Genomic DNA, 19,557 nt, shown 5'->3' with positions numbered 1-19,557 from the left:
AAGACCTCTAATTTAATATAGGTGGTTATAGAAATATTCTTAAGTGTATATGCAGATTAGTATTCACACATGGATTTCCTTGCTCTGTCGGCTAAGAGAGCCAGAGAAATGACACTTCAGTAGCAACAAGCACACCTGCCATCCAGATCTTGATATCTAATATCGTTCTCCAAAAAAAAAAGAAGCCAGGACTTCTTGGATAAATAGCTGATCCTAGGGCTGGGCAGGAAATATATGAGATGAGCCTGAAGTATATTGGGGTGACAGAAAGAAGAAATTATTCAAAAAAAGATGAAGGCATGTCAAAGGGACACAGAAGAACTCCCTATGTCTAAGGCTAAACAAGTGGAACAACAAGATAATGCAGTTTTGGATTTATAACTCAAAGTACAAAATGAATATCCATTAAGTGCATGTTGATGTAAATGGTTGAATAAACAGAGACCTGTCTCCTGTACAGAACCTCAAATAAGTTATATAGATATTTGCCCCCACTCAAGGAGGTGGGCCTTAATTCTTCCTACCCTTTGAGTATGGGCTGTGCTTAGTGATTCGCTTCCAAAGAAATTTATGGAAAAGGAGAAAAAAAAATTTACAGTGGAGAAACCTGACGAAAACTACCTCAGCCAGGTTATAAGTTATGTTGCTAGTATGTACCCTTGATGTGATATAATGAAAAGAGCAATTCACCTCTGTGGTCTTCCTCTCCAAAAGCCCACAATCCTGGCCAAATCATGACTAGTACTCCTCACAGCTGTCAAGGTCATCAAATGCATGCAAAGTCTGAGAAACTGTCACAGCTAAGAGGAGCCTAAGGAGACCTGATGAGCACATGTAATGTCATATTCTGGATGAGATCCTAGAACAGAAAAGACATTATGTAAAAACTAGAGAAACAGGAATAAAGTGAGGTGTTTAGTTAATGTACCAATGTTGATTCCTTGATGTGAAACAAGCTCCATGGCAACGTAAGATGTTAACAATAGGGGAAAGTGGTGCTGGTGACATGTGAACTCTTTACAAACTTTTGTGAAAATCTAAAACTCAAAAATAAAAAGTTCACTTAAATTAAGAAAGTATAATGTACTTAAGTGTAATATGGTATCCTAGATTGGATCTTGGGACTAAAAAAGGACGCTAGTGGAAAAATTGGTGCATGTGAATAAAGGCTGGAGTTTACTTAATAGTACTATACCAGTATTAGTTTCTTGGTTTTGACAAATGTACCATAGTAAGATATTAACATTAGGGGAAACTGGGTAAGGAGTATGTGGCAACTCTGTATTTACTTTGCAACTTCTCTGTAAATCTAGTTATTCAAAAATTCTAGTTTTTTTTTAAATTTTATTTAAAAAAAAGACAAAATGCTGGCTAGCTGGATGTACAAGCAAAATCTGTTTGCTTGGACCACCCTAGATAACTTACATGCCGACATTTGATCTGTTTGGGACTGTGCAGTGGATCTCTCCCCTCAGCTTACCCCCATCCCCCAGCCCCTGACTGGCCTGCTGTATCCATCTGAATGTATTTCATGTGCATGGATCTACACTAGAAAAGTGGCTGCGGTTAACAGGGGAAGCCTGGTTCCCCTGAAGACTAGACACAAATCTAGATAACAAAACAAAATGAAATGGGCCAAGCTTCAGAAATGAAGTGAAAAGGAGAGCAGTTGGGGAAAAGGAGTTTGTTAAACAAGAGCTAGCTAAAAATACAAGACAGTTAAGATTCTTTTTGGAGAGATAAGACAATGATTTTAGTCTGGGAGAAAGCATGATACCAGGGAAAATGTTGACAGGGTGGGTGCTCCATTTCTTCTGCTTTACCTATGGCTTATTCAGAAACTTGTGCCCATGTTACTCGATTGGCTGAGAATCAAGTGGCTGCCATGAGTTATTAGGAAGGGTGGAACAGACAGGAATTAGGGCAGAAAGGGGCTTTTCTAGGGTCACGGCCACAAGATGGCTCCAAGCCTCTTACTTGTTTCTGTGGCCATCTTCTCCATCAGACTGTGAACTTTTCTGGTACAGGGATGTTGCCTTATTCTTCTCTAGTCCCAGCAGTGCTCTGTACATAGTCAATATTTGGTAAACACCTGCTCAATGAGTAAGTAAAGTAGGAAGCTAGAAACCAGTGAAGTTTGGAGTTTTTCTTTTCAAAACTTAAGGGGAAACATTAAATCCCCCAAATGTCTTTACCTTGAATCCCAATAATAATTAAGGTACTTAAAAATAGTCTGATCATTTGAGTTTTTCCGTATCAGTCGGGGAGGTCTCAACTTTGACTCTCAAAATCACACAACTGAAATTGGAATTCTGGATAGAATTTGGATAGATGTATTAATGTTAAACATGTATTTCAAAGTTAAAAAGCCACTGTCCAGCTGAATAACTGACAGAGAAAATGGCATGCTAAATTATGTTAAGTCATTCATATTTCAATTCCAATTGAGGTAAATAAGGGAAAAAAGCTTCAATATGACTCTTCAAAGAGTTTTTAATGAAATGTTTGCCTGCCACACCAAATCCATGATAAAATTTTCACTGAAGGAGAACTTGAAAAACAAAGTAATATGGTTACTTTTTAAAAAGCTAGTTTTATTCACTTTAATAGACTGCTCATTGCTCTAAAATAAGACTGTGCTTGACTTTTTTTTCATCTTCTGCCATTGCAGGGTGATTTCTTGGATTTCTCCTTAGTTGCATGGCTTGTTCATCTAGATCCCAGGTGATTTTTTCTTGCTGCTGCTCCTTGTTTCCGTCACAACTTGATTTGGTCACCAGAGAGATGAACAGAGCCTCTATCATCTACGCCACTTTTTTCCTCTCTTGACCTTTTTTTTAGTATTAACATGTTCTCTCTTTTGTGAAGAGGTGATAGCAGATGATGGCAGTTAAAAAAAGTGTGGAGTTGGAAAACAAATATGGTCCTATGTCAGTCTCTAAAATGGTACTTGTTCATGAAATCCAAATGTCTAGAAAGGACTTCCATACACTTATACACTTTTTTTTGAGTCTAGCTGGACACTCAGGGACTTGGGAGAGGCAATGAGAAATGTATATTTGTTGAGTACAACTACTTGGCTAGACAGCAAGCTTTACATATACATTTCTAAGTAAATCTTTACAATTTCAGTTAGGTACTCTCATATTACAAATAAAGAAACGGAAATTAATATAGTATAAATAGCTGTCTGAGGGATGTGCTAATAGAGGGAACCAAATCTAAGTCTATTATAGAATCTGGGCTTTCCTATAATACCACACCAATTATACTGAGTCCCTAATACTCATTTTAGGGAGGAGTATTGTTCGGTTTTTCTTTGTATACACCTTGATGCTACCTTTACAAACTCCCTTTCTGACTTGTAACTTTGCAATGTATTTATATAGCAAGAGAAACTTTTAAAAAAATTAAACTTAGAAGTGTCAATGTTCTTTTCTTAAGCTTGCATCCCAATTCTTTTTTTCCTTTTTGTTCAAGAAACCACATGAAACCTATCAGGAAATATTCATATGGCAACACCCTGATTATCTGCAGTTGAAATGAGCAGCACCACAGCAGACTCTAAGTCCACAGGTAGAAGTTAGTGAAAGCCAAGCTCTCTCAAAGAGCTGAAGACATCGTTCTTTGAAACACCAGACCAAACATAGTGCCATTCAGACTCTGATTCTAAAGAAACTAACTGGTTAAAAAGCCAATGGTGTAACAACTACATTTGTTAGGTTGAGGACAGAAAAATGAGCAAAGAGATGTAGATGAGGACAGGAGGGGAAGAAGAGAGTAGAGCACTGGCAAGAGGAAGAAAGCAGCATGGGGTAAAACCTAGGCAAACCATATACAATCAAATAGAAAATCCAGAACATTCTATGACTGACTATGCTGATTAATGAGGATATGATCATGTCTCCCTAGTTTTTCACTTACGTATTGAAAACAAATGTAGTAAAGAACATATAAACATATAGATGAACTCTTAGCAGTGTTCATTTTGGAACCAAAAAAAAAATTCCTAAAGGTGCATGGCTAATGCATTATAATTTAGGGCTTTAAAAATTTGGTCTTCTGCTTGCTAAAAAATCAAATTATAAAACAAAGCTTTATTTCCCTTACATCCTTCAAATTACCAAAGTCATCTGAAAATAAATTTACGCATTCAACAAATGTTGGTAACCAGCTTTTAATAATACATATTTAATTTTCAGAAACATATGCTAACCATCAACAACATGATCAGGGTTCCATTGCCCCAGATGTTATTTCATTGGTACATTATATTAATATTTACGAAGGCTTTCAAATTCAACAACATAAAACAAAACAGCTTAGTTTTTAAAACTACAATGCTTTAAAAAATGTAAACAGTTTATTTTTACATTATTGTAAAAAAGAAGACTCACTCCTTAATACGGCTTAATTTTTTTTTAAGTGAGTAAAGCCTGGTGCTCATGGATAAAGAATGGAAAGAATTATATTTATACATATATATACATATATATGTGTATATATATGTATATATATATACACACACACACACACATACACACACATACAAAGAAAAGAATCTTAAGTCCACAATTTAGACCACACAAAGATCTTGTCCCCAAATTGAGAAATTTATAAAAACCATTTACACATGGTTGCTGACCTATTGAAAACCTATATAACATTTTTAAAACAATAACTAAGTCAAAAGATACCACTTTTCTTAAAAATGAAATTTTGTGCAAAGGAAATTGTTTAAGCTAGAAACGAAACTCCTTCCCCAATAAAAGGCCAAAAGAGCCACTGAAATAATTTAACTTTGTTAAGATTTAGTGCATGTAACCAAAAGGCACACACATGTGATTAATATATTAATATATTTTCATGCATAAACCTGTGCATGTTCACAATTATGTAACAAAAACACAAACATAACAAAACATAAAGCCTATGTTTGGCAATGTTATTCTAGCCACATTCCTTTCTAGTATATCAGTTTAGGGTTTACTATATCATTAACACTGCCTTTCAAAAATATATTATATTTGGATAACTTCCAATAAAAAATTTAAAAAAAAAAAAGGATGTTAGCCTGAAGCACTATCATATTTTTTTCAGTTCTGATACACGGAGAGACTTACTGATGTTTATTTTAAATGACATTTCAAATTAAGATACATTTTTCCTTTTGTTAATAAATACTTTGATTGCTCCAGTGAAGTCAGCAGAGAGAAGAACTTCTGTGTTATCCGTCTTCGTAATACCTTAAAAGCATTAAAAAAAATTTTAGTTGATCTAAAAGGAATATGAAGCCTACTGTTACAATTATCATATGCCCATGACCTCTGGGGCAGAAGATCCTCTCTCTGCCTTTTCAGAAAAGTCTCTCTTTTCCAGTTCACTCTTATATTCCTTTCATCTTCCGTTACCTCTCCTCTTCTCTGATGCTCGCTTCCACTTACCTAGCCTTAGCTAGTCTTTACTTGGCATGGAGAGATTACCGTCCCATGGGGCCAGGAGGCCTGGATTAACTTTCAGGCAGCCTAGGTCCCTAAATTGTCTAATGCTTCATTTTGTGGCAAGGGATTAGAGTGTTATTCAGCCCCAGGATTAGAGTGCTGGCAGGATGGGATCGATGGGCAAGTCTGTTACTAACAGGGTTCTCTAATGAGGTTGACGATAGAGTTTATTGGACAGCAGACATATTGAAACTGCCATGAAATGAAGTGCACATGATTGGTCTGTGAATGCTGACAGCACCTTTTCCCTTTACAGTACATATTGAAGAGCTATGTAACTATGGTGAATGGCAAAAATGCTTACCTCTTACATTTGCCAGTAAAAGCATTTAACAAAAATTCAGTGTTGACTAACTCTATTATACATAGGCAAAATTTGTAGATTTAAGGACTGATTAGTAAGAAAATAATCCAAACTTTAACTGGAAAGTGGGTACAGGATGAATTAGACAAAATAGTTTCACTTAAATTTACCAAAAACATAACCTAAGCCTTTGAACATTCCTTACTACCCTTTAGTAGTGGTATGCAGCAGGAAGCAGCAGCAAAAGATTTAGCAGCACAAAAAAGGCTAGAGAAGAAAATAAATCATCATATACATATAAATGCTTTATAAGATACAATAATGAAGATGATGATAATGTCTACTACATGCCAGGCATTTTGCTAGGTGTTTTACATATGTTATCTTCAATTCTTATTACAACTTCGTAAACTGGATATTATTACCATTTTACACACGAGGAAAATGGAAGCTTCCCATGTCAAATATATCAGGAATAAAGAGATCTCATACCCTGACTTTAAGAGTTTATTCTTAGATTGTACCTAGGTAGATATAAAACAGTAAACACAAATCTGAATATGATCCGTTAAAAGCTGCGCCTCTTTAAAAAGGACCCAGTGAATTAATTGAACCTCCTTAATATGGCACAGTTTAAAGAAAAGTACTTTTCATTTTTCTCAAATTGTTTTAAAAGCTAGAATTTCTGTGGAATGTGTACGGGAAATGTACGGACTGTAAAAAGGTATCACTGGAGAAAAAGAAGGAAAAAAAACAAATGACTTAAGTTAGAAGAGAGAAACTGGATTTGATTCTGAGAATAAAGGAGATGAAAATGAAAAGAAATATTTCTAAACAGACATTTAGTAAAGGTTTAATAATTCTGAGGCAGTTTATTTTTAAAACTTGTAATGGAAAGAAATGCTAGACTAAAGTTTATCTTTGCTACCAAATTTTTCTTCATAGACAGAAGAAATAGTATATTTAGTACAGTGTATAGTGCAAATAACATCATAAGGGAAGTTACTTGAGATTAAACGAAATAAAAATACTTGAGAACTTTTAAGCATTCAAATACTTTTAGAAGCACCACTGTTGTGGCTTTACAGCTCCCTAACAGTCCCAGCTGTAGTCTCTAAAGTAAGAAAACACATTTAATGAACTATTCTGCAATTGATTTTAATAATACAAACTTGTTTTCATTAACAACTGGTACAAATGTACAAGTTTTTAAATTTTTTTACCACACACTTAAGGACTAAGAGGGACCATTTTTATATAATTGGCACTCAATACTATTTGATGGTTTCTTTTCATGTCCTAACAGGAGTATTTTATGTAACTGTAATTACTACTCATTTTAAAAGCATATGTTACAAATGGCAAGAAATTATAGACTTGTAAATAATAGCTACCTATGAGGAGCTATAAATTTGTGGCAAGCAGAAAAGAACATTGCTTTCATTTTGGTCTAATTCATTTATTCATCAAATGTTTATTAAGAAACTACTGAGACTTTGGAAACATGGCAGAGCGAGAGACGTCCCCAGATCTCTCCCTTTGGAATAACAATAAGCTGAACATCTATAACTAATAAAAAAAAACACAGACAAATACACAAACTGCACACCAGCATGTCTGAATGTGGGATCTGCGCATAAGAGCTACCACAGGTCAGAACCCCGGGTGTTGGGCAGTGGACTGGGAGAAATAAAGAAGATGCATCTCTTAGCTACAGGAGCTCTCTGGAAGGGGAGAGGAAGGGGAGAAGGAGCAGTGAGTAACCTGAATATCCCTGCCTGAGAAAGCGGTGAGCCCCCCGCAGCTGCCAGCGGCAGGGTCCAGTAATCAGGGCAGAAAGCAGAGAAGCGGGATGGCAGAAAAACAACAGTTGATTTTTACCGGCCACAGCTGAAAAACTGATGTTGAATTGCAGGCCCCAAACCACAGATCCTCTGAGACCAATCATCACAGAGCCCCAGGGGAATCTGAACAAACGCTACCGAAACTGTCGCTAATACTGACAGAGAGTGAGACTGAGAGTAGTGAGCATGATTAAATATCTACGAGAAAATAAAAAGTAATTATTAAGGCTTTATATAAAGCAGGTATCCAAGAGGCTTAGATGCCACCTACTGGAAACCAAAAGAAAAGCACCTTCTTTGTAGCAGGCTAAAGAGAGATCTTTACATAATACATATTTCTGGAAAAAAAAAAAGCAGAATACATTTCCGTTAATGCCCAGGTGCAGAAATAGTCCATTAAACACCATGAACAACCAAGGTGACAAAGTATCTCAGAAAGAGAAAAAACTCCTGAAAATAAGCTTACAGACACAGGAATTAAAATGACAGAGAATTCAGGATGGTACTTCTGAAAAACTCAGTGAGTTCTGAAATGAGTCATATCAAAAATTTCAGGAATTTGAAAAACTAGATGAGCAGAGCAAGGAGATAGAAACTTTCAAAAGAACAGAATAGATTCTCTGGATGTAAAAAACAAACCACAAGAGTTGAAAAATGAAATAGCAAGCTTGGGAAACAAAGTCAACAAAATGGAGGAAAATATTAGTGATATCAAAGACAGACTCTAGAAATAAATCAGAAAGAAGAGAGAAAATGAAGAAGGATAATAATGAAAGGTAAATTCAAGAACAAGCGATACCATCAGGAGAGGAAACATAAAAACAATGGGCAATATTGAAGGTGAGGAAAAGAAGGGAATAGAAAGCATTTTCAGACAAATAGTTGATGAGAAAGTCCCAATTCTAAGGAATAAGCTGGAGCCTGGAATTCAAGAAGTCAATAGAACACCCAATTATTTCAACCCAAAAAGGCCTTAACCAATAATTGTATTAAAATTATCGAAAATCAATGAAAAAGACAGAATTCTCAGGGCAGCTAGGGAGAAGAAAATGGTAACTTATAAAGGAAAACCAATTAGATTACCCTCGGAATTCTCAATGCAAAACTTACAAGCCAGAAAGAAGAAGAATCAAATATTCAAACTATTAAGTGAAAGGAACTATCGGCTGAGAATAATGTAACCAGCTAAGATCTCCTTTAGATATTAAGGAGAAATAAAGACCTTTCCAGACACAAAAAAGGAGGAAAATCTCCACAAGGCCTGCAATACAGGAAATATTGAAATGGTTCAGCTCACCAAAACAAAATGACAAAAACGATACATAATTAGGAGTAAATGACTATCGGGTAAAGAAAAGCAGAAGAGTGCAACTCTTACTAAGAACAGGGCATTATAATCTTAAATAATAAAAAGAGAATTGCTATAGCAAGATAGTAATGAACATTTAGCATACAGAGGGAAAAACTGAGACAACAATGACTGGCAAGGGGAGGATTCAAAGATCCAAATGGTAACCACACACAGAAGATTCAGAACTGAAGTATATATAACATAAAACAAAGAGGACCCATGGCAAAAGCCACAGAAGCCATCCAGAAAAGAAAACAGAAACACATGGACAAGGAAGCAATGGAAATACTGAGCTATCGGAAAGCAAAAGATAAAATGGCTATAAGAACTCAGATTTCGATAATCAATCTAAATGTAAATGGACTGAACTCACCAACAAAAAAAACACAGAGTTGCAGAATGGATCAAAAAAGAAAACCTAACCATATATATGTTGCCTCCAGGAGACACATCTGAGCTCCAAAGACAAATATAGACTCAAAATGAAAGGGTGAAAAATGATATTTGAAGCATATGGCATTCAGAGGAAGGCGGGAGTAGCGGTATTAGCATCAGACAAAATAGACTTCAAAATAAAAAAGGTAAAGAAAGATACTGACAGATACTTCATAATGATAAAGGGAATCATGCACCAAGAAGACAGATACTTCTTAATATCTATATTCCCAATCAGGGAGCCCCGAAATATGTGAAGCAATTAGTAACAAAAGTAAAGGGAGAAACAGACCAAAATACTATCGTAGCAGGGGACCTAAATAACCCACTGTCAAATATAGACAGATCATTCGAACAGAAAATCATTAAGGAAATAATATCCTTAAATGATACATTTGACCAACTGGACATAATTGACATTTACAGAGCCTTCCATCCCCAAACAGCTGCTTATACATTCTTCTCTAGTGCACATGGAACATTGTCAACAATTGAACACATACTGGGACACAGAGACAGCCTCAACAAATATAAGAGGGCTGAACTCATACCAACCATATTCTCTGATCATAATGCTTTGAAACTAGAGATCAACTGCACAAAGCAAGCAGAAAGAAGCACAACTACATGGAGATTAAACAACATGCTACTGAAGAAGAACTGGGTCACAGAAGAAATAAAAAGAGAGATCAAGAGATACATAGAAACGATTCATAATGATAGTAGAACATATCAAAACTTTTGAGACATGGCAAAAGTGGTCATAAGACATAATAGGAAAGTTCATATCATTACAGGCCTATCTCCAAAAACAAAAATGAGCCCAAATAAACAACCTAAGGTTTCATCTTAAAAAAAAACTAGAAAAGAACAAATGAGGCCTCAGTCAGTAGAAGGAAAGAAATAATCAAAATTAGAGCAGAAATAAATGAAAGCAAACAAACAAAAAATAGGAAAAATAAATGCAACAAAGAGGTGGTTCTTTGAGAAGGTTAATAAAATTGACAAAATCCTGGCTAGACTCACTAAAGAAAAAAAAAAAGAAAGGGCACGAATAAACAAAATCAGGGAGGAAAAGGGAGAAATGATGACAGACATTGCAGAAATACAAAGGATCATACAAGAATACTATGAAAAAGTATATAACACCAAATTTAATAACCTAGAAGAAGTGGACCAGTACTTAGAAAAATACAACTTTCCAAGACTGAATCAAGAAGAACTGGAAAATCTAAATAGACCAATTAGCAGTATGGAAATTGAAACAATCAACAAAAACCTACCAAAAAGTAAAAGTCCAGGACTAGATGATGCCTTCACCAGTGAATTCTATCAAACATTCAAAGAAGATTTAGTACTTATTCTCCTCAAACTCTTCCATAAAATCGAAGAGGAGGCAATACTTCCCAATTCATTTTAGGAGGCTCATATTACTCTGATACCAAAACCTGGTAATGATAACACAAAAAAGAAAACTACAGACTAATATTGCTCATGAACACAGATGCAAAAATCCTAAATACGATACTAGCGAATCGAATACAGTCACATATTAAAAACATTATACACCACAATCAAGTGGGCTTCATCCCAAAGGCATAGGGATGGTTCAACATATGCAAATTGACTAATGAGATATACCACATAAACAAATTAAAAAATAAGAATCATATGATCATATCAGTAGATGGATAAAAAGCCTTCAACAAAATATAGCATCCATTTATGATCAAAACACTTAAAATCGGTAATAGAAGGAAAGTACATTAACATAAAAAAGGCCATATATGAGAAACCCTCAGTCAACATTATACTTAATGGTGAAAAACTAAAAACTTTCCCTCTAAGATCAGGAACAAGGCAAAGCTAACCACTATCATCAATATTATTCAACATAACACTGGAGGTCCTAGTGCATGCAATCGAACAAGAGAAAGATGTAAAAGGCATCCAAATAGGAAACAAAGAAGTCGAACTGTCCCTGTTTGCAGATGACATAATTTTCAATATAGAAATCACCAAAGACTCCACAAGAACACTACTAGAAACAATAATCAAATACAGTAAAGTCTCTGGATACAAAATTAATGTTCAAAACTCAGAACGTTCCTATAATCTAATAATGAAGCATCAGACAAAAAAGTGAGAAAAAAATTTCTTTTGCAATTGTAACAAAAAGAAGAAAATACCTAGTAATAAATCTAACAAAATATGTGAAGGACCTATATAATGAAAACTACAAGAGCCTATTAAAAGAAATCTAAGAAGATGCACAGAAAATGAAAGATATTCTGTGCTCTTGGACTGGAAAAATCAATATAGTTAAAATGACCTTATTACCTAAAGTATCATACAGATTTAATGCAATCCCCATCAAAATCCCATCGGCATTTTTAAAAGAAATAGAACAAAAAAAATCATCAGATTCATATGGAAGCACCAAAGACCCCAAATTGCCAAAGCCATGCTGAGAAAAAAGAACAAGCCTGCAGGCAACACTATGCCCAACTTCAAATTATAATACAAAGCGACAATGATAAAAATGGCATGAATTGGTAGCAAAACAGATACACGGACCAGTGGAACAGAATCGAGAGTGCAGAAGTAAACCCATATTTATATGGGCAAATAATTTTTCACAAAAAAGCAAAAAACATACATTGGAGAAAGGAAAGCCTCTTCAATAAATGGTGCTGGGAAAGCCACCTACAAAAGAATAAAACTATACTGTTGTCTATCACCACACACCAAAATTAACTCAAAATGGATGTTTGCATAGAAAAAAAAAAACATAAGTGCTAAACTCAAGGACCTTGGTCTTAAAGGGGATTTTATGAATTTGACCTCAAAAGCAAGGAAAGTAAAAGCTAAAATAAATGAATAGGATGCATCAAACTAAAGAGCTTCTGCTCAGCAAAAGAAACTATCAAGAAGGTAAAGAGAGAGCCATCCGAATGGGAAAATATATTTGCAAGTAATGCCTCCAATAAGGGCCTAATATCTGAAATATACAAAGAACTCATATGACCCAATAACAACAACAAAACCAATGATCCAATCAAAAAATGGGCACAGGGCCTGAACAGACACTTCTCCCTAGAGGGCATACAAATGGCCAACAAATATATGAAAAGATGCTCAACATCACTAGCTATTAGGGAAATGAAAATCAAAACCACAATGACATACCATGTCATACACGTGAGAATGGCTATAATCAACAGGACATGGAATAACAAATGTTGCAGAGGATGCGGAGTAAAAGCAACCCTCATACACTGCTGGTGGAACTGTAAATTGTACAGCCACTATGGAAAACAGGATGGAGGTTCCTCAAAAAACTAAGAATTGATCTACCATATGATCCAGCAATCCCTCTACTGGGTATTTACCCCAAAGACTTGAAAACTCATATTCGAAAAGATATTTGCATATTGATTTTCACAGCAGCATTATTCAGAGTGACCAGGACATGGAAGCAACTGAAGTGTCATACAATAGATGATTGGCTAAAGAAGCTGTGGTACATATATACATGGAATATTACTCAGCCATAAGAAGAGATGAAATACTGTCATTTGCTACAACATGGATGGACCTCGAGACAATCATGCTAAGCAAAATAAGCCAGATAGAAAGAGTTGAAAATCACATGATATCACTTATATGTGAGATATAAACCTAAAAGCAAAAAATGAACAGGACAAACAAACAGAAATTCATGGACATGGACTATAGACTAGTGGTTACCAGAAGGGAGGGGGTCAGGGAGCAGGGAGGAGATAAAGGGTTAAAGGGGGTCAAATATAGGGAGGGGTAGGGAGAAGGTGAAGTGTATATAGGGGATCAAATATATGGGAGCTGAAGGAAACTAGACTTTGGGTGGTAAACACACAATGGATTATACAGATGTCAAAGTATAATGTGCACCTGAAAATTATATATTTGTATTAACCAATGTTACCCCAATAAACTTAATAATAATAAAAAAGAAACTACTATATGTAGGCAAGCACCATGCTATGTACTGGCACCACAACAAAGACATGTAAAGTCTCTGTCCTCACAGAAATTACAGTCTAGTAGAAGAGACACATAATAAATTTTGTATTTGTATGCCTTGTTTGCATTTCTCCGAGGAGAATGACTGCCCTTAAAAAAATTATGAACTTCCAAATTTTTCATGTTTAATTTCCAGGTGAATTTAAAAGAAGAAAACTTGCAAGAACTATGTTACTGAAACGTTCAGAAATGGATATGACTGACAATCATTATGCTGTAAACAAAAAATACTCTTCATACTCATGAAAACCTCATATTGCCTAATACTAGGTCAATAAGGCTACTAAAAGGTAACTAGAAAAAAATGTAGTACAAATAAAATTTGAGTACCTACCAGAAGACATGGTATCCAAAGCTTCAGCATCTTCACCTTCTGATTTTTCAGAGTGCATATCCAAAGACAACATCAAACTTGGGTTTGGAGCAAAGATGGCTGATGTAACAACTGCATTATGTGCTGGAGAAAAAATTTACTTCAAGATAACTAATAAAATTGATTCTCAACATCAAGACAAGAGTTTAATATGCAAATAATATAATAGCGTATGTTACATGGAAATATATTTTAAAACTAACAAGTAACTAAGAACTATTTAAAACTCTAAACTATTTTTTTAAATGCCACATACAAGTTCTGAGATTTCATGAGTTCTCAAATTTTGGACAAGTTCTTCCTTGGTAAAAAAATTCCAACAAGTGAGATTGTAAATTGGTACAGCCACTATGGAAAACGGTCTGGAGGTTTCTCAAAAAAATTAAAAATGGATATACCTATTGACCTAGCAATTGCATTTCTGGGTATTTATCCAAAGAAAACCAAAACAATAATTCATAAAGATCTATGCACCCCTATGGTCATGGTAGCACAATTTACAATAACCAAGATATGGGAGCAACCTAAATGCCCATCAACAGATGAATGGATAAAGAAGTTATGGTTCATATATACAATTGAATATTACTCAGCCATTAAAAGAATGAAATCCTACCACTTGCAATGAATGACATGGATGGACTTAGATGTTATTATGCTGAGTGAAATACGACAGAGAAAGATAATACCATATGATTTCACTTGTATGCAGAATCTAAAGGACAAAAAGAAGTACCAAACTGAAAACAGACTCACAAATATAGAGGACAATCTGGTGACAGTCAGAGGGGAGAGGGCTTGGGGGGCTGGGAGAAAAGGATGAAAGGTTAAAGAAGTACAAAGTAGTAGTTGATAGACGGTCACAGGGATGGGGAGCACAGCATAAGGAATGCAGTTAGCATTAATGTAATGACTAGGTGGAGAGCCAGAAGAGAGAAAGAGCAATTAGGGGGATCATTGTATAAACTATATAAATGTCGAATCAAGGTACTATATACTTGAAAGTAATAATGAAATAAAGTTTTAAAAAAGCAAAAAAAAAAAAAAAATCCAGCAAAGCCGAATACAAAGCAAAAGCAGTTCTAACTGCCAAAGTCTCTCTGAAATAATGTCTATACAAATTCCCTTCTGGTACATCTCCACTTTAACTTTATTCACTAAAAAAAAGACAAACCAAAGTAGTCATTTACTTACCTTTAATACCTTCCCAGAAGTCATTACGATCTCTCCTGACTGAAGTGAATTTGCTTAGGTCATGGTAAGTACTCCAGATATAAACATACTTATCTTCTGAGCCACTAACGAGGTAACTGAAATCATGGCTGAATTTGGGGAAGAAAGGGAAAAAAACCCCGAAAACTCAAAGTTTTTTTTTTTTTTTTTAGGTTTCCCTCTATCAGGGCTTTCTACTTTAAAATACCTAAGAAAACACCCAGGAGAGCTTGCTGAAATTCTGACCATGTGGCCAGTGGGGGGGGGGGGGCAGGGCAGAAGCATTAGTATTTTCATCAAAGCTCTAGGTTACTGTGCCATTGTGGTTAACCCACGCTGGGAGAACTCATCCATAAGAGAGGAAAGAAAGAAGCAGAGTATTTTCCCAATTAAATGATCAATTACAGTAGTTCCCCATTATCCATGGGGGATACATTCCAAGATTCCCAATGGATGTGTGAAACCACGGACAGTAATAAACACTCTATATATTGTTTTTTCCTATACATACAGTCATGAGCCACATAACGATATTTGGTAAACAATGTACTGCATATACGACAGTGGTCCCATAAGATTATAATGGAGCTGAAAATTTCCTTTTGTCTCGTAATGTTGTAGCTGTTATAATGTGTTAGTGCAATGCATTATTCACGTGTGTGGTGAGGCTGGTATAAACAAACCTACTGTGCTGCCAGTCATATGAAAATATAGCACACACGATTATGCACAATACCTAATACTTAAAAGTGATAATAAATAACCATGTTACTGGTTTATATATTTACTATACTATACGTTTTATCGTAATTTTAGAGTGTACTCTTTCCACTTATAAAAAAAGTTTGCTATAAAACAGTATGCTGTATTACACTGGCAGCGGCCTCTTATATCACAAGTTTACCGAGTCTCTTGACTGCATCATTTTCTCTTGTGTTTAATTAATCTCATGTTTATAAATTTAATGTAACCTAAGTGTACAGTGTGTAGAAAGTCTACAGTAGTGTATAGTAACAACTTAGGCCTTCACACTCACTCACTGACTCACACAGAGCAGTTTTCAGTCCTGCAAGCTCCACTGATGGAAGTGCCTTATACAGGTTACCATTTTTATCCTTTATACTGTATTTTTGCTTTATCTTTTTTATGTTTAGATACACACATACTTATCATTGTGTTACAACTGCCTACAGTATTTAGTACAGTAACATGCTGCACAGGTTTGTAGCCTAGGAGCAACAGGTCATACCATCCGGCCTAGGTGTGTAGTGGGCTGTACCATCTAGGATAGCATAAGTACACTCCATGATGTTCCCACAACGAGAAAATCACCTAACAATGCATTTCTCAGAATGTATCCCTATTGTTAAGAGACGCATGACTATACATAACTATGACAAAGTTTAATTCATACATTAGGCATAGCAAGAGATTAACAACAATAGAATGAAATAATTATAACAACATATTGTAATAAAAGTTATGTGAATGTGGTCTTTCCTTTTCTCAAAATATCTTATTGTAGTATACATATAACATGGAAATGCTGGGCAAAAACATGGTTCATGTCTTGAGTGGGACAGCATAAGATTTCATCATGCTACCCTGAATGGCATGCACCTTGTAACTTATAAATTAATTATTTCTAAAATTTTTCATTTACTATTTTTGGACTGTGGTTGACCATGGATAATGGAAACCTTGGAAAAAGCAGAACCACAGATTAAGGGGGAGGAAGGACTCCTGTACTAAGTAATTAAAGAAAGGAGAACTGATAAGAAAAGGGTTTCAAGAAAGAGAGCTATAAAGAAGAGGCAGGTAATTCAAGAGAGGCTCCAGACCCCTAAGGGTTCAAATAATGATGACATATAAAGGAGTAAATAGAGAACACTGTACTTTAGGGTGTTAAAATGCTTTATTAGCTTCTGTACCTATAAGGATCAAGACCATGAGTGGGTTGGGTGGTAAACCCCCTATTAAAATTCTTACATAAAAGTATAAAAGCACAAATTTTGGAGCTGGGAGTCTTTGAATCCTAGCTCCGCACCAACCAGTGTGTGATTTTAGGCAAATTAATTTTCTAAGTCTTGGTTTTTTCACCTGCAGAATAGGGTCAATTCTAACTCTATCTACCATAAAGGTGAATAAGGTAAGTATTATATGATAACATGAGATACCAGTTGTATGTAAAAGTGCAAAGAAACTAAAAATATCATATAGACATAAAGCCTAGATTAATGGACAATGGGAGTAGGGGAAAAATGTTCTATCTCTTTTGGGAATTTCTCATTGCCAATTTACCTGAAACTTGCTTTGATCTGGCTGCTGCTGTTGACATAACCCTTATACTTCATGGACAGTGACAAATCTCTAAGATCATATAGTCTGATTCTGGAGTCATTTGAAGTTACCAGTATCTAAAAATAAATCAAGGGACAAGTTAAAAATATAATCTTTCATAATCTAAGCTATAGTTTTAAAAAGGGTGTGTATACACGTATAGAATATACCTCTAAACTAGAAAAAGCAGTATCCCACAGGAGAGGGAATATATTCTTAGCCAAGATATTAAGAATTAACTTTCAGGAGTCTACATATAGTGTGGAGAGAGATGGTTTTGAATACTTAGTACCTTATTTTCTCCAGGTAATGGCTCAATGCCGGTAATTTTTCTTCCAACCTTGTTGCGCCCTCTGGTAGATCGAACGTGTATTTGTGTGTGGTATTTCAAATGCTAAAAAGATAGCACAAATTTAAAAGAGATCAGAATTAGAAGGAACCTCAAACATCATCTAATCCAACTCACAGACACCCATGGTATTATTTGCCACAATTTAGATAAGGCAGTTAAAGTGCAGAAAGGATATATCAACTTATCTAAAAACAAGAAAATGTTTTACTAAGTATTCAATTATGTAATTTATACAAGAGAGTCATTTACCTCTGTATCATAGAAAATACATCTGCCATCGTATGTTCCAATCACTGCATATTTGCCATTCTGACAGAAATTTGCAGCTGTGATCAATTTTGTTTGACCATCTACTTCATTCCACAAAGCCACTTTTTTGTCAGGTATGTTCCAAAGGCGGAGCTTTCCATCCAATGATCCACTTAGAAAATACCTGTCATCCTAAAAATGTGACAAAAGAGAATGTTTTCTCACCACATAAAGAAAAACTCAGTAACAAATCAACACATTAAGTTTATTAGAAATGTTTAAAATATGCAGACCTCATTTAAAAGAGTATTAAAGTATTCTTCAAGTAAGCATTATTTTATTCACTAAAAATAGCAATTAGAACCCTCAGGATTCATTTTGAAGGGATGACATTCTGATTAGTTTATCATATCCTTAAACTGCTTTTCCCGAAGTATGGATGTTAATGGAGAATGTGTTGGAGTGCATATTGTGTAGGAGAAGGGTTCCATGATCAAGTAAGTTTGAGAAATTCTGGGTTACAGAAAATTTAACAAGATTCTCAGTTAACATGCATTCTGTACCTCCAATAGAGGGATAAAGCAGGTAGTGTTTTCCAGCTTGTTCAACCACAGACTTTTTTTGTAGAGAGTTAGTAAGGGGTCAGATATAGAATTACATATGGCAGATCTAGAACCTCTGAGGAACATGCTTTGGGAAAAAACATCCTATAATGATGCATTTGTCCATAGTCTTCTCTGGGACATATCTAACAGTTGGATAAAACAGTAATGCCTACAAGACTAGTCAATTTTTGGAACTCTGATACCATGTCAGCAGAGACTTGCTTCACTAATCAAATTCTCAATCAAATTTTCAATCTCAAACCAGGGGTTCTCAATTGGGTACAATTTGGCCCCATAAGGAACATCCAGCAATGTCTGGAGACATTTTTGATGGTTACAACTGAGAGGTGGAGGTGCTACTGACATCTAGTGGGTAAGAGGCCATGGATGTTGTTAAACATCCTGCAATGCACAGGACAGCCTTCCCTTCCTTGGTGACAGAATTATCCAGCCCAAAATGTCAATAGTGTCAAGGCTGAAAAATTCTGCTCTAAACTAAACCAGGCCTACCATTAAGCTGGTCTAATTTTTGGTAACATAAGAATTAAAGATAAAATAATTGGGATGCTCAAGATTATTCTCCTTACCCACTCCTGAAGCCTGTCAAAGATAAATCTTCACAGGATGGGCATTTTGTGGCTATGGTAATGTAGGCCTGACTCACTGTTTACCAGTAGAAAAGCTAAACAAGTAAAAATACTTCCTCTTGGTCTTAGAATTCATAATTTTATTTATATACATACATACATAAAGTATGTGTATGTATTTCTATTTTGCTATTTCTTTTACAACTCTGCCATCTTCCTTCCAGATAACATTTAATAGTCACAATTTCTAAGAAAATGTCAACATCACCTCATTCTTCCCTAAACCTCTTTAAAAACTCTCTGGAGAATTTTTAGAAATAAGGCTTTTCAGTTTCCAAAATA

General features: G+C 35.2%; 1 protein-coding gene across 3 annotated transcripts in view; it reads right to left on the bottom strand.

Annotated features, from left to right (window-relative positions):
• The window catches only part of WDR44 (WD repeat domain 44), a 185,690-nt gene that overhangs the window by 96,709 nt on the left and 69,424 nt on the right, over positions 1-19,557 (bottom strand). For 2 of the 3 annotated variants that reach the window (XM_016124437.2, XM_036226847.1), the window contains 6 exons: positions 18,024-18,215; positions 17,715-17,816; positions 17,384-17,499; positions 15,065-15,192; positions 13,832-13,954; positions 4,162-5,246 (listed from right to left, as the gene is read on the bottom strand). In XM_016124437.2, the coding sequence (XP_015979923.1) occupies positions 5,152-5,246; positions 13,832-13,954; positions 15,065-15,192; positions 17,384-17,499; positions 17,715-17,816; positions 18,024-18,215 (756 nt within the window). In that variant the 3' untranslated portion in view covers positions 4,162-5,151. Of the gene's footprint in view, positions 1-4,161; positions 5,247-13,831; positions 13,955-15,064; positions 15,193-17,383; positions 17,500-17,714; positions 17,817-18,023; positions 18,216-19,557 lie in introns of those variants that run through there. The other variant, XR_001594393.2, reaches the window with a different exon arrangement.

This window comes from Rousettus aegyptiacus, unplaced genomic scaffold (genome assembly GCF_014176215.1).
Source record: "Rousettus aegyptiacus isolate mRouAeg1 unplaced genomic scaffold, mRouAeg1.p scaffold_m13_p_9, whole genome shotgun sequence".
NCBI classification, from domain to species: Eukaryota; Metazoa; Chordata; class Mammalia; order Chiroptera; family Pteropodidae; genus Rousettus; species Rousettus aegyptiacus.
Note: the sequence above shows the minus strand (reverse complement) of the source record. Positions and strands in the feature narration are given on the sequence as shown.